The sequence below is a fragment of the Scatophagus argus genome, chromosome 4 (genome assembly GCF_020382885.2).
Source record: "Scatophagus argus isolate fScaArg1 chromosome 4, fScaArg1.pri, whole genome shotgun sequence".
Classification (NCBI taxonomy): Eukaryota; Metazoa; Chordata; class Actinopteri; family Scatophagidae; genus Scatophagus; species Scatophagus argus.
The window spans coordinates 8,757,493-8,772,797 of record NC_058496.1 but is presented as its reverse complement, the minus strand read 5'-3'; the positions used below and the strand labels follow the sequence as shown (position 1 = coordinate 8,772,797).

The 15,305-nt window shown below is 39.1% G+C and overlaps 3 protein-coding genes across 5 annotated transcripts; 1 reads left to right on the top strand and 2 right to left on the bottom strand.

Moving 5' to 3' along the window:
• Nucleotides 1-674: 674 nt before the first annotated feature.
• zcchc8 (zinc finger, CCHC domain containing 8) lies at nt 675-6,227 on the bottom strand. The gene is made up of 14 exons (XM_046387512.1): nt 6,014-6,227; nt 5,806-5,848; nt 5,649-5,723; nt 5,287-5,389; nt 5,121-5,198; nt 4,927-5,030; nt 4,578-4,643; nt 4,407-4,467; nt 4,175-4,311; nt 3,908-4,050; nt 3,656-3,771; nt 3,261-3,347; nt 2,349-2,457; nt 675-2,083 (listed from the first exon to the last, which is right to left on the bottom strand). Exons 1-14 carry the CDS (start codon nt 6,186-6,188, stop codon nt 990-992), a joined length of 2,391 nt encoding a protein of 796 aa, XP_046243468.1. The 5' UTR covers nt 6,189-6,227; the 3' UTR covers nt 675-989.
• Nucleotides 6,228-6,694: 467 nt separating this feature from the next.
• On the top strand, nt 6,695-8,845 carry si:ch211-110p13.9 (uncharacterized protein LOC562347 homolog). 2 transcript variants are annotated; one of them, XM_046387509.1, is made up of 4 exons: nt 6,695-6,955; nt 7,097-7,226; nt 7,488-7,621; nt 7,725-8,845. In XM_046387509.1, exons 1-4 carry the CDS (start codon nt 6,836-6,838, stop codon nt 8,487-8,489), a joined length of 1,149 nt encoding a protein of 382 aa, XP_046243465.1. In that variant the 5' UTR covers nt 6,695-6,835; the 3' UTR covers nt 8,490-8,845. The 2 variants fall into 2 exon arrangements, with proteins under 2 accessions (XP_046243465.1, XP_046243466.1); XM_046387510.1 differs by having other exon boundaries at nt 6,715-6,955; nt 7,122-7,226.
• Nucleotides 8,846-9,568: 723 nt separating this feature from the next.
• rsrc2 (arginine/serine-rich coiled-coil 2) lies at nt 9,569-15,296 on the bottom strand. 2 transcript variants are annotated; one of them, XM_046387506.1, is made up of 10 exons: nt 15,134-15,296; nt 14,195-14,339; nt 13,965-14,005; nt 12,489-12,652; nt 11,987-12,118; nt 11,732-11,884; nt 11,025-11,110; nt 10,670-10,932; nt 10,422-10,511; nt 9,569-10,290 (listed from the first exon to the last, which is right to left on the bottom strand). In XM_046387506.1, exons 1-10 carry the CDS (start codon nt 15,137-15,139, stop codon nt 10,105-10,107), a joined length of 1,266 nt encoding a protein of 421 aa, XP_046243462.1. In that variant the 5' UTR covers nt 15,140-15,296; the 3' UTR covers nt 9,569-10,104. The 2 variants fall into 2 exon arrangements, with proteins under 2 accessions (XP_046243462.1, XP_046243464.1); XM_046387508.1 differs by having other exon boundaries at nt 11,768-11,884.
• Nucleotides 15,297-15,305: the final 9 nt, after the last annotated feature.

The following is a 15,305-nucleotide window of genomic DNA, read 5'->3' as shown; positions in this document are numbered from 1 at the left end:
TACACGACAGTGTTGACTGAACAGCCACAATAAACAGGATTGACATCACATTCATGGGAAATTCAGTTAACTTTGAAACAGCATATGACTAAGTATTTTCAACTGCATCTGTAAAATAATTGGAAATCTCAATTTTCATGCCACGAACTTTACATTAGAAGAGTCCTCCTGAATTATAAGATTTTCTTTGCCAAATCAAAACCCACAAGCAAGAATTTTATTAAAAATGTAACCATGACTGACGGACGTTAAGGTGCATAGCTGGCCACGACAGACCAGCATATTGCTTCATTAAGTTTGTATTAAATCTATTTGAACATTTTATGTCTTTTTGTTGGAAAAAAAATTGCAGGGAAGAATAAACTTTATTTATATGAATCTATTGGGTGAAAATGGTACAATTAAAAAAAAAATGCAGACCAAGCCTAATGTCTTCAGAACAAAATGCAAATTGGTGTGATGCAGGTTTTTAATTAAATGCAATTTCATTTGCAATGTAGATCAAAATCAAACTGATTGGATTCTAGCAACAGCTTGTTCACAAAGCTCTGCCAAAGATGGCTAAGAATCAGCTATATTCTGTTAGCTCAAACATTTGGCCAATTATGCTGTAAACATACAGAAATCAAAACACATGTAGAAATGAATGATTACCAAGAAAAATACCACACTGAAGCAAATACAAGCATGTTTACTTCAACATTTTGGAGCATTTCAAGTAGGTCAAAAATTAAAAAAAAAGATATGTAAACACCATTTTAAAATTAATACATGTCAAGACATTACCTTTAAAAAAAAATTACAATGAAATAAACATCATTAACACTAGTGCTACAAACAATGTACAATTGCTGTTGCAGTGTCTCTTGATGCCCCTCCCTCACTGTATGTTTACATGTAAAATGTATATACATTCAATTTTGTACAAAGTTTTTGCTTAAAAAATATCCACATATCTGTTCTAAATCAAGATGGTAAACCTTAGACTTTTATTTTCTCTTTGCCAAATTTCGAGGGGAACTTTTAAGTAAGTCTCTAATCTTAAGGTATGTCCCTGTGGCTGTAGCAACTTCAGTGAATTCTGGTGTATCTTCAAATGGAACAATGCCTGCTGCAAAGTTGCTCCGATGAGGAACGACTGTTACCTTCTCAACATTCACAGGAGAAGGACAATCTCCAGCCTCACCAAAATCTGGAACAGGGCTCTGCGGGTTATCTTCATGGCATTTGAATGGATCAGTGCTCTGCACGTGGTCTCTCTGACATTTAACTGGATCAGGGCTCTGCGGGCTGTCTTCTTTTGCTTTGACTGGACCAGGGCTCTGAGGACTGTTGTCTTCTCTTTTGACTGGATCAGGGCTCTGAGGACTGTTGTCTTCTGTTTTGACTGGTTCGGGGCTCTGAGGACTGTTGTCTTCTGTTCTGACTGGTTCAGGGCTCTGAAGACTGCGGTCTTCTATTTTGACTGGTTCAGGGCTCTGAAGACTGTTGTCTTCTGTTTTGACTGGTTCAGGGCTCTGAAGACTGTGGTCTTCTGTTTTGACTGGTTCAGGGCTCTGAGGACTATCATCCTCAACTTTAATAGGCCCAGGGCTCTCAGAGCAAATCTCTCGATCCCCCGGTTCCTTTAGATTTTCACTGCTATGACAAGTCTCTGTGGGTTTTGCTGTGTCCATCACTTCTTCAATCTCTTCTGTTTCAGTGTCTGCATGCGCAGGTGTGGACACGCTTGGTGAGCTAGGGACAGGTGTTCCCATTGCAGGTGTCTCACAGTCACTATTGGTGGCCGTGTCAGCATTTTCTAAAGCTGCCCAAATGAGTCTCTGCTGCTCCTCGAGTTCTTCCAATGTTAGGTCATCCTCTGCTCCCTCCACAGTCTCATCAACTACTACCCAGTCACGCCCTCGTAGAGCTGGGGAGCCATTGGTGGGTGTGAGAGGAGGTGTACCTTTAGGGAGAGGAGGGGGAGTGGGTGTAGCAGGAGGAGTGCCCCGGGGTAAAGGAGGAGGTGAACTGAAGCAAGGCGAGCCGGGGGGTAGTGGAGGCTGGAACTGAAAGTCATGAGCATAAGGCGTTCCTGGGTCTGAAGGAAGACATAAATAAAGTCACACAATGATTATAAAGTGACATTCTGACCAAACAAAGAGGCAGCTAATTCAGATATTACTGTGTATTATTACACACTTCAGCTATGACTAAAAACACACGATCTGTTTATTTCAGTATTTTATCCATCAAGTCATCAGAAGAAAACAGTGAATATCGAGGGCCTTTTACTTATGAAGGACACTTAAAATGTATAATAATATGCCTGCTGAAAAGGGATTAAGATTATAACCAACAGTTACCGGATTCAATATCCATATCCGAGCTTCCACCAGGACTGGTCCTCGTCTTCTTCCGTAGCTGTGGGGATGAGTCAGATTCATGCCGTCTCTTGCTAGAGGTCGCACCAGACTGTTAGCAAGGAGAAGAAAATGTGGAACACAAGTATTTAAAGGCTGTGTGCAAAATGCAGTCAGTCATCACCCACAATCTCTTTTTCAGTGCCAGTTATCTGACAGAGTAGAAATCCAGAGGCTTTAATGACTGAAATCACTGCATCTAACAGGATGAACTGTTGTATAGTGCACTTAATTCAACTACCTATACTCTCAGTATCACTAAAGAGAGACATTACGGAGAGCAGACTGAAAAGCAAAAAACAAAAAATGCTACAATATCTGTTATGAGCTAATAATAATTCTTCAACAGTTCTTGTGTGACTCAGTAGCTGCTTTAATCTAAACCCTGAGTGGTACAGTATCATGGAGAACAGGTAAAGATCTGACCAATAACATCTGGATTAGTAGCGGTGCAGACAGTGATATCCAAAAAGTTTAATGAAAGGTTCTGGTACAATTTCTTTGGGTCTACTATCAGCAATGTATCGCTGTGCTTTTATAATGAACCTTTCATATCTACATAAAAAATGGGCCCTCTCCCACAGAATCAGCCATGTTACAACTGTAGCCCAGAGTGGACAAACAAAACAATGGATCGAGAAAGGGCCTTGTGCTGTTTTTTTTTTTTTTTTGCAAGTTTACAAGTGTGTGGCAAGGGGATGGGTGTTCAGCTGCTTGCAATCCGCAGCCTCACTGGTATATGCCACTAAGTCCTGCACATCGGACCTTTAGTGGAGTACAGTGTGAGACTAGAAAGTCATTACAAGAAGCAGAGGAAAAAAAAGAAAACCATTTGAAGGACTTTAAGATAATTACCATGGGGAAGTTGCTGGACAGGTAGGCTGCAAAGTTTTGCTTCATGTGAATGCGCTGCATTGGAATTGAACCATAATGCAAGAACTCCTGGGGGTCATAAAAAGAAAATTAAACATGTAAGATGTACAACTGTAGAATATCCAACCAAAAGATAAAGAATGTTTTTACCTAAACAAAATAATTTAAATCAAGTAGTGTTCTAGCACAAATACACAATACTGATGAAAACCTATTATTATTGAATACTGCATTCATTTGACAATTGACAGTTTTTCATAACTGAAGAAATAAATAACAAAATATTAATATAACTAAAACACAAAATGTGACACATCCCTGGACTTAACCTGTATACTGAAGTACAACATTTGAAAAGATTATACTGTAGGACTTACATCTTTCATTTTGTTTGGTGCAGGAACATTGAAGCCTGGGAAATCGATCAGTTTGGAAACATCATAAGAGATGTTTTGCGAACTGGTATTGTGTATTACATTGTCATCATTGGACACTAGGAAACATAAAAACAAATTCAGTTGGACATCAGTACGTTTAAAAATAATACGATTTGCAGTAGTTTGGTAAAACAAACAAACAAACAAAAAAACAGCTGAACCACACAGGCATCAAATTCATTTAAAACTTACCACTTCCATCATACAGCGTTAACCCAGAGTTTTCCATCTCTGCCTCTTTGAGCCAACCTGGCGGGTAGCCTAGCTGCCTCATGCGATAAATAAGAGGAGGGAGGGTGTTGGCATCAACTCCCAGGGCTGTCAACAGTTCCTCACTGTTTAAAAGCATAACACGGAACATAACATTCAATGAACAAAATGAACTTTTACTTGTTACAGTATATGTTGCATGTGATTAAATGATGTTTGTGTCTGTTGGGTACGAAATAACAATCCTGCCTCATGACCCCAGGCTTGTATTTAGCAAACCGCTCCTCCACTTCTTCAGCATGGTATCGCTGGTTACTCTGCACGGCCTGGTTGCTGTTCTGATTAAACTCCTTTCTTCTCTCATTAATTGCAGCCATGTCTTTAGGCTAGGAAATTAATGATGTGTAAATGTAGTAAATAAAGTTATGACGAGGAATGTTTAACTTGGGCTCATATCATGATAATGATTGTTTGTTCTTACCTTGGGACAGTCTCTCAGCTGATGACCACCCGAACCGCAGTTGAAACACATAGATTTGGGTCTGTCGTGAAAAGATCATCGATGGGTTCGTTATATAGTTGTACATGACCAGGCAAGTCATAAACGGAAGATGGAAATTAAATAAATCTTCATTAATAACCCCAAACATACCTTTTGTCTTTCATTTCTATTTCCTGTCCATCTGTGCCAATGACTTGGTTGAAAACCTGGTTATAGCTTTGCAGCAATTCAGGAAATTGTATCATGTTTGTGCAAAGCAAAAATCATCAGTGTCATTATCTTGTCTTTAAGAATCTTTAAGAAAGTCTGTAAGAGCCATTTACATTCTGGGCATTTTAAAAATAAACTGGCACAAAAAAAGGAGGAGCAGGAGATTTTTCCTTTAAAAAGACAATTCTTATCCCATGACAAAGCAGTTCTCGACATGTGCAAAACAAATGACCTGACAGACCAGACTGTCAGTTCTGACGATGTGTCAAACTATCCGACTTAAAGATACGCTGGAACTTCCCATCCTTCTGTCATCTGGGGGTTTTCATTCACCAGAGGCTGCCCAAGTTTATCCAGACTGAAAGTAGTGAAATATAAAACGCTTCCAACCACCTATGAAATAAAAATAAGAAAATAATTTGAGACATATTAATATAGCATGTAGACAATTAGAAAACATCTAAAATAACAGTAAATACTCACTTTAAAGGCTTCTGATGTTGTTCTTACAGTACTAGAAGATGACTTTTGTGGATCTTCATCCAAAGCAAAAGCTGAACACTTTGGAGAGAGCAGAACATTTTTTTTTCAAACAAAGTGATTACTGTAATGATATCAATCCCAATAAAAATGCATTCTGGGTAAATACCTGAGGCTTAATGTGAAAAGTGGATTTTTTCTTTTCACTGCTCGGTTTCTGGTGTTTCAAAATCACACTGCAGATGCAGTCTTCAATTTCTTGACGACACTGCCTAAAGGGGAGATATTTATTATTTACTGTTCATTATCATTATCTACATCTACCTACCACATAGTTCCAGAGCTAGTTCAGAGTTGACAAATGCTTAACCATAAACAGTAATATGCTTAAAAAACACATATTTTTACCATTATGAGTTCAACCTATTGAACAATAAACAAAGGCAGAGGCGAGAACACGTAGTACGAAAACCACGACTAAGTATATCAAGTATACATATTCAGCATAATTCAAGAGAAAAAATGGCTTACTTTGAAATAGCATTGTTTGTATAAAGGATTTGAAGAAGTGGCCCGTCAAAATTGACATCTTCAATTGCGATGGTGCTGCACAGTAAGGAAAATTAGCACTGGTTACCAATCAGTTTGGTTTAGGATAAAGTGCGCATTACCGAGAGTGAGTAATTACCTTGGTCGCGTCAAGATGTTCTGTTTTCTTCTCAAACCTTTATGTGATCAACGAGTTAAGGAAATAGACGAGAAAGAACATAAACAGACCTTTTCAGGTTGTGTGTTTTCTGTTTTGGTTAGAGAAAGGAAGCTCACTGGGCTAGCAGTCATTAGCTAGTGCTAACTGCACAGTGCTAGCATAAACTGAGAGTCCACGACAAGGATATTCTCCTCCGTGAGTCTCTGAATGTAGTCATCACACTCCTCCAGTCTGCTCCTAAGCTGGCTCGTCTCCTCCTGGTCTTCTTCATCATCTGTGAAGTGAAGGTGTTTTGACAGACGCGGTGCGGAGTCATCAAGCTGCTGAAAAAGCTCACTATCCCCGAAATCTATTTCAGCCATTTTTACCAACCTCTGTGGTACAGGACGGGAGTTCGGAGGTGAATTCAAGTAATCTTCACAGTCATTGGTCCTCCCTGTGTCACGTGCTATGTAACATGTTTGGGGATGATTGGGCTTTTATTAGCCCTCAATTTTGTCTTACAGGTTACAGAACTCCTGATAAGACTGGGTTTCTGCCCATCCCCACAGACTACGGAAAATTATGAAGGGATAAGATAGAAACACTCGTAACCCATGCATCATGAAAAAAACAGCGTGTAATGGACACATTTCTATTTAGTGTCAAGTTGTTTGAGGCACCCATGATCCATGAAGTTCGGATTTCACCCAAATTTTGGCAGTCACACACACATTTTGAGTAAACTACTATAGGTCAAGTGTCCTTTTTTGTTGTTGTTGTTGTTTTTGATTTTTTTTTTTTTTTTTTTAAGGGAATCGCTTTAATTCATAGTGACTTTTGTGGACTGTTAGACATTATTGAGGGCTTAAAATGCTCCAACTTAATGTTTCTGTTGAGGTTGCGCCAGTTCAGTTTGTAACAGCCGTTTGGTTTCATATCTTTCCTGCCGTTTACTGTTCGCTGGTTCCGCCAATTTACGAACAAGACACAATTTTGACTTAATGAGAAGCTTTATTTGTTTCCAGCGATGTCAAGTTGCGCAACTATCCACTTAAATTTACCACAATGGGACGGTGGCTCACGGAAAATCCGCTTCATTTACTTGGTGAATCTGACATCGTTCAGGCTGACAGAGTGTCCCGACGAGGTGAGCATTGAATATCACTGCAGGCACAAAGATCTTAGGTATTATAATGTAAGAATTTCGAGATATATCTTCACATGTAAATGGAAGACATTATAAGGAGGTGGGTTGACGTTCGAGATATCATCTCTGTCTCTGTTTCAGAGTCCAATGGTTCCTCTCTATTTAGGAGCGGATCTCTTCTCCAACACCGACATCCGGATAGAGAACCATCCCAGACACCACGCCAAGTTTGCCAAGAAAGGACTGGCAACAAAAATAAGCTTTTCATCGGGTAAAATGCACGACAGAAAATACACTGAGCCAATATATAAACGCAGTACTTTTTGTTTTTTGTGCTTTTATTTTTCATCAGTGGAAATAATAAACTCAAAGTGTGGACATTTTAGATTGGACTTTTAGTGCGACCAGTCCAAGGTTCACTTGTGTTTCAAGATTTTTGCACAGTGTAGTACCACAACACAACACACTGACTTTGCTTACATCAGTGCGCACACATACACTAACACTTAACAATGTTGTGTTCCTGTTGCAGAATTCAGGTTCCATGGCCTGAAGGTGCCCACTGTCAATAACAGTCTGTGGTTCTACAGCATTCAAGGGCTTTTTCGAGTGGCCTTTGAAATGTACAGTAAGCAAGAACAGCTTGCAGTGCTGGAGAACCTTCAGGTTCAGTACAGTTCACGTTATGATTGTCTCTACAAGATAAATTTGCTTTGTTCCATATATGCTCCAGTATATCTTGTGAAATATTGCTGTTTTTCCTTTGCAGGATGTTTGGAAATCACAGATAAATGACAGGCCTCTGAAAATGAGTTACAGACTCAGCGTGCAGCTCGACTCTGCACTATCCAGCCGCTTGCATGATACTGAGTCGAGGGATGAAATGTCACTTCCTCAGCACTGCCAGTTCAGCAGAGAATCTGGGAATGTAGATGGCGGTGAAACATCAGCGGATCATTATTCTTCTTCTTTTCCCAAGCAGCATTTGCAGACTGAACAAAGGCAATCAATTGTATCCACAGCAAGGCAGAAATTGCACAGCTTGGTTGACAAACTCTCCTCTGAAACTCAAAGCTACGCAGAACTTGAGACAATCTTGCTGCTTTTGGAAAACACCGAGCGGTACATAAATGGGAATCTAGAGGAAAAGGATGTTGCAGAAACTGTGTTAGCCCTGCTGAAGGCCCGAGACTGGGGTTGTGTGTATTCAAGTTCCCTGCTCAGCTGTATAGGGCGTTGGCTGGGCCAGCAGTTTCATGCAGCCAACAGCAAGATCAGCCAGAAAGTGGAGGGCTTTAAAGTTCATCATATTGAACGAATTAGTGACTTGCCACCTGCTGAGGAACTGGCCACAGAGCTATTCCCAGAAGCCATGCAAACACTGCTGCTTCATTGGATGGGTTTGAGTGAAGAGTCCACCATGGAGAAGAGACGCACAGAGTATCCAATCCTGCTCCTTATCCTCGAGTTTGCCAACCACAACCTTATCACTGGTGTGGCCCATGTGCTTTATTCCAGTCTTATATGTAAATAAGAATGGATTCCCATGCAGGCATCAACAGAAATCCTTGAAATTGAAGTGAACTTTCAGGATTCTAATTCATCTGTATTTTTATATGTGAAGTTGTCTTTTCTTTCTCTGGACAGTCTATCTTTTGTTACACATATAACTTTTATAACAACTAAGGCTGAGTCAGGGGACAGTTCATTACTGTTTGTCAGTTCCCAGTGGAGTGATCTAATCACGTTACGTTGCTCCTTACAGATTTTTAACAACTGCAAGCAAATTGTATTTAGAAACTAAGAAAACAAGCGACACTTTGTTGATTTTTTTCCTAATGTATACGTAACAATTCAACTGTTCATTTAATTTACATCAATTTGATCTTTTATGAGTGACCCATTTCTTCTTCCTACCACCATAAAATCCCTCCCATGCTTGAAAATAAGCCAAACTTTGGTTCACTTTCCTGTCAAACATCCTCAACCCTCAACATTATGAGCTAATAGACCTGATGGGAACCACCATCTAACATACAAAAATTCAGAACAAATTAGCTGTATGTGTCACAACTTTGCAAATGCAGGTTCAACTGAGCAGAAATTTCCTGATGCTCTGAGCTGACAGGAATTATGGTGTCAATCACATATCACCTCCTATATTTTTTATTCAGTTGATACCAAACTCTTCTGCAAAAACCCCAGCCACCATTAAAACATTTGGCTGTGAGCAGATGCTGCAAATTCTCACTAAATAAATCCCCAATCTCTATGCAAACAATTGATGTTGATGCAGGGTTGACATTTTCTATCTGCTATTGTGGTGTGTGAGCTGACATGAGTTCAAGGTTTAACAATTTCGGTTTAGCCTGATGGACCCCCTCCTGTAGTTCTCACATCTTTCTTGCCCTTTTTTCATTCATCCTCCTAAAAACTCCCAGTCCCAACTCAGTGCTGGGCAGCAGTTATAATTTTGCTTTCACGTGTCATATTGCAACATAAATTTATATATTTTTACATCCAGCCATAGCAACAATTCTATTTGGACAAAAATCTGATCACCCTCATGGAAATCACATAAAATAAAATTAAGGTAATATATGAAAAACCTTATTCAACACAAAACTAATTTATTTCAAGAACATTTGAAATGTGATTTCTCTGCTCAAGCACATCTTCTCCATGGCAAGCCTGAAGACAATATGTATTACAACCCACTGTACTGTTTTTCCCCAATCAGGAGAAATGAAACCGAGGGATTCTGAATAATGCTACATTGACTTCAGATGCCTTTCACTGAATGGATGTAAACAATTTCCACTTGAACCACATAATATTCAGTTTATGTTCAAATAATCACATATCAATATATATTTGAGTTTTAAAAAAAAGCTACCACATTATTCAAACAAATATCTATTTTTAAACCAGTATCAACCAGTCAAACTGATGCATCCTTTAGCAAAGATGTACAGATTAATAAACACTGAGACAGACTCAGCATCCGGCTATTTACACTGCAATATGTGAGATGTTTGTCTATAAATAAATTACAGATTCAGAGCAACATCCATGCAAGCTTGAGGGCTGGCGATGAATTGGTGGTCCTACATGAGCAGATGAGTGGCAAAGACGTCCATTGTCTGGCACTAGATAGAATCCATTCCACGAGAGAATGAGGAGGAGAAGCCGAGCCCCATTCCCCTCTGGGTGTGTGTCTGAGACCGAGCCATCTCATACTGAACATCAAGGTTCCTAAACATCTCCTCCTGCTTTTGAAGAGTCTTCATGCCTTCTTCATTAATTGGTTTGGACGCTTCGGCCTCATCATCTCCCTGTAAAGACAGCCAAGTCAGTTTAACTCAGAGAAGTCAATGGTTGGAAAGCTCAAAGTGGTGGACTCAAGGTTTAACTTAAGCATCAAAAACCCATTTGTTTAGTCATAAAATACCATAGTTATACTTACTTTAATACCCATTAGTTTACGAAATTTCACATTTTGGTCCTTGTTTCCAAAGTTAAGCTTCTCCCACAACTCAGCTGTCTGGGACTTGTCCTTAAAAGTTAAAAACAGAAACCATGAGCATCATGCTCATCAAATTTTCCTTTATGAATGAATACATTTTTAAAAGCCCCATTAGGCAATTTGAAGAGGAAAAGCTGGGCAAGCTAGGAACTGATGGATAAATAATAACAGCAAAATTCCAATCTTACCCCATCTTTCTTTCCCTGCCAAAGCATTTTCCTCTTTTTCTCCTGTTCTGCAAACTTCATGGGGTTTACAGAGGATGGGTTATAGTAGCTGGGCACAGCAATACCGGTCTCTGCCAGTGTTTTTGCTTGAAGAGCTGCCATTTGTGCTGCCATAGCAATCTGCGGCGTGACCTGCGTCCCAGAGGCCAGGAGCGCTGCCACATTGAGGCCAGGGTTCGATGCTGCCGCTGCAGCAGCAGCTACTGCTGCAATAGGGGCAGCCGCTAGAAACGAAACACACAGACCAGTGAAATCAAGTAACAGAATGATTCAAATGATCAAGGTTTTAAAACTTGGCACAAAAAACTCCTCTCACCTGCAGCTATCTCCTGCTGCTGCTGCTGCTGTTTCTCAAACATTTCCTTCTCTTTCTGCTCCTGTAGTTTCTTGGCTCTCTCCAGCCTGGTGAAAACAAAGAGTGAAGAGTGAAAAGAGTGATGCTCATGTCACTCATTTTGTTTAAAAGCAGTATTCACTGCTGTGTACCTATAAGTGATAACATGGCCTGTAAGAAAAAAAAAATCACAGCAGGATATGCGGGAGACATCAGGAAGACTAATATGATAATGTACATTTAGTCTTTAACTAACATGAGGGAAGTAAAGACTTAAAAAGAAAAGGGGGTCAAAAGTCCCTGGCCAGATAATAAATAAATAAATAAATGAATGAATGAAAGGAAGTTGAAATTAAATAGTGTCATTAAGACACCTAGGCCACCAGTACACTCCACCTAACAATTTTTTTGTTTCCTTGTTTTCCTTCCAAAATGATTTACTTTTATGAACAACAATGCTCTCTGGCAAGTGTAACAACGATGAGAGTTCAGATTACAGCTACTAATCATTGTTAATTAATCTATTTGTAACTGCTAGCTTTATTATCATCTTTCAATGTCAAGCATTAACAGAGCAGTAAGAGTTGACAGTGTCTGTAAAAGAAGGGGAAAAAAAAGGCTTCATAGCTACATTTAAGACCCACTAACATTGCCCAGAATTGGCCCAAACACAGTAACTGATCACCTACTGCATATTGTAAATGGCCTGTAAGCTGTTGCCTTGCCTTCTGGCCAGGGCCTCTTGTGCATCCATAGCTGTGTTTCGGCCCCGGAAGGCAGGGGAATTAACAGACCTGCTTCGACTCTTTCTGCGCACTTTCTCACTCCTTTTCTTTCGCTCTCTGGTAAAACAACGCAAACATTTTGATGAACATATGGTTTATGACATATATTGTAGAAAAGCACGATGACGGTTCAAATGTTGACATTTTTATTAAACACACCTGCTCTTACTGCGACTTCTGCTATGATGACGGTGTTTGGTCCTTGAACCTGAGCGTGACTTCGCCTTCTTCTTCCTGTCCCGGCTGCGCGATCGTGAGCGTCGTTTGTCTCTACTTCTGCTGTGATGCCGTCTGAAAGCAATAACATCCATCAATATGAATTAAAAAACATTACTGACATGAATCAAAACTAAACCATAATTCTATCCTTGATAAATATTCACAATAGATGACCTACTGTATCTCAAAAATACTGAGTGGAATTTATTAAGACTTTAACTCCTATAATGGAAATAAAGATACATTTGTTTATTTATGGGGCTTCAGTTATACAAAGTAAATGAATGAATAAAATTTCAAGCAAAAGTATCATTCGGACCAACTCAGCAATAAATTTAGAAACCATGACAGACCCTTGATATTGCATTATTCTTGGTGCCATTAGACCATTTAGAAGCCCCGCTGAACATATTTATTTGTGCAGTTCATTGATAAGACTAACCTCTCGCGCGAGTGTGACCTGGACAAGCTCCGGCCCCTGGAAGACCTCCCATCTTTGCGTCTGGATCGCTCCTCTCCATAGTCTACTGAAAGTCTCTCTGGCTCGTCATGCTCATCTGTTTTTCTATGTGATTTGGATGGCTTCTGGGAGTCTCTCTTTCGTGCCTGTTTTAAGAAGAAGTTGTCTCTTTCAGGAAAATAGTGCAACAAAAAGAGTTAGTACCATGGCTTACAGCAGAAATTATGTAATTAATTTCTGACATTTTGAAAAAAAAAAAAAAAAAAGAGAGAGAAAAAAACCTTGTAATTTCAAATTCACTTTCATAATATATACTCAGTGTAATTCTTTGACCGTGATTGCAAGTGTGGGCATTTCTGGGATACAGATAAATTTGACTACACTAATTTCAGTATAATTATAATAATTAAACAATCCAACATGTTTGGAAGCTCAAATCTTTTCATAGTGTGCATGCAAACGTCAAGATCTGATTCTCAGGAAAAAAAGAGATAAATGTGGTTTTTCAGTTCAGCCACAACAACACTTGAACCCACTGAAAGATGGAAGTAGGGATGGGCATCCAACTTACTTTTTCCAGCTTCTCCACTTCATATGACACACAATGATAAATTAACATAAACAACACCAGTGGGCTTACATTAAAATGATACATTTCTACAATGGATGTTTTTGGCTATGTTTAACTTTCTTATGTCAAATTCTCACAATATCTTTAAATCACAAGAACATAGTTCTGAAAGGATTGTCATTAGTATGATGTGGCATGTCACGAAAGAGAGGGGCAGTAGTTTTTACTCTTTACACAAACAAACAAATCATTCTGGCAGACCACACTGCAGAATTTCATAGGCTGTTCAAAAAATCATCATGAGAGTCTGTTTGGGTTCTCTGAAAGGATAATTAATTAGTTGAATTATGCCCATCCCTAGCTGAAAGAAATGCAAGAGTTAATAATTCCATTTTTGTTCTACTAAAAAAAAATGAGACAAATAGAGTTTGAATGGCAGATAGTTACCTGTCCCAGTAGTAGGCATATTATTTTGCTATGTCAGCAGGGTCTTCTGTTCAGTCTCTTCGTGCATTAGCACGCTGAGTATGATTTATTGTAGAAATGTTATCATGTGATCTACACACAGGTTTTAACAAAAATAAAATGATAAAAGGAAAAAAAAAACTATTCTTCACCATTAAATATGGTTACAAACAATGACAGACATCCAAGGATGAAGGCTTCCTTTGAGACATGTCAACTTAGGGAGGGTAAAAAACAAAAAAGGACCCTTTCCATGTGCGTAAGTCCGTCTCCAATTATGTATGTTCTTAATTTTGGTTACGGTAACTTAAGGAACCTAATAAAACATACTCACCTTGACCTAAGACTAAAAGGGACTACAACTTAAGGCCCTCAAAATCACATCAAATCTGTTTAAACAGAGAAATTAATTAATTAATTACCTCTTTGCTCCTGCTGCGACTCCGTCTGTATTTTCTGTCACCTGGAAACAGCAGAAAGCAAAGTGCTGAGTTATCATGAGAGTTAAGCTACTATAACTAACAAATATTTTATTGTTTATTAGACCATTTTTTGCCACTTTTCACCAATACCCTGCATGGGTGCATACTGAGAACAAATTTCATACTTTAACTAATTTGTGCTGCATTTGCAACTGTAACTGAATACGAACGTTTTCGGTCCCTGGAGCGTGACCTTGACCGTGAATGGTGGTGTTTGGAGCTTCTGGGAGATCTGGATGACTCCATGCTATGTTTTTTTCTATGGTGAACTGGGGAACCTGCTCTGCTCAAGTCCACCGAGTCGTTGTCACTTGTCTGGAATAAAATGGATATGAGTGGAAGAAAACACATCGGAAAGAAATCAGCATGAGTCAGTATACTCAAGCATTGATGTCCTAGTTGTATACACTCCCCAAGGCGTGTGGACTGTTTCTTAACATTAGCACACAGCCTGTCAGTAAACCTTGAAATATATCTGAGAATTACAGGGATGTGAAATTACCAGTGTATGACTGTGGACTTATCTTAAAAGGTTACTCAAACCTTTAACTCACTCCAATACACTTTAAATGTATACTATTTCTATAAAGTATATTATTACAATTCCTTTCGCATATTAAGATCAGTTGCCAGGAGAGTAAATGTAATTAATAAGAAAATTTAAGTAAATACGATCTTAGCGTTGTAGTGTTATGTGACTCACCTTCATGAGCACAATCAAACCTTTCATTCATACAATCTCCATATGGTAAATTACTTATCACATTACGAAATGAGATTTTACTGTCTTTTGCATAGTATTGAGAGGAAAAGGACGGATGTATTTTCGACCAAAATGCATACCTAGATTCTTAACGAAGCGGCAATCAAACAAAATAAGAAGTCAGCTAATATGATATCTACATTGGAGAAATTCAACTACGCTCCTCATTCACGACTCATACTTCCAGAGAGCAATTTTAGCGTAAGGTAGGCCGCAAAGCTAACTGACGATAGCCGCCATCTTTAAGAAAGATTATTTCTAGATAGAATCGTAATCTCAAAGTAACGTTACTCATATGTAGATACATTGATATACATCTTGAGTATCGTCATGCACTCGTACTTACCGACATAATCCTGAAGGATAGTGAATATGTAACACGGCTGTTTTGTTGACTGTGCAAACGAACACAGCATTAGCTAGCTGCTATGCCGCTACAGCCGTTGTCTAGCTTTGCTAATTAGCTGTGGGTTGCCAGGTTTTACCTCTTCAAACCCCTACATTCAGGCAAAAGTAGG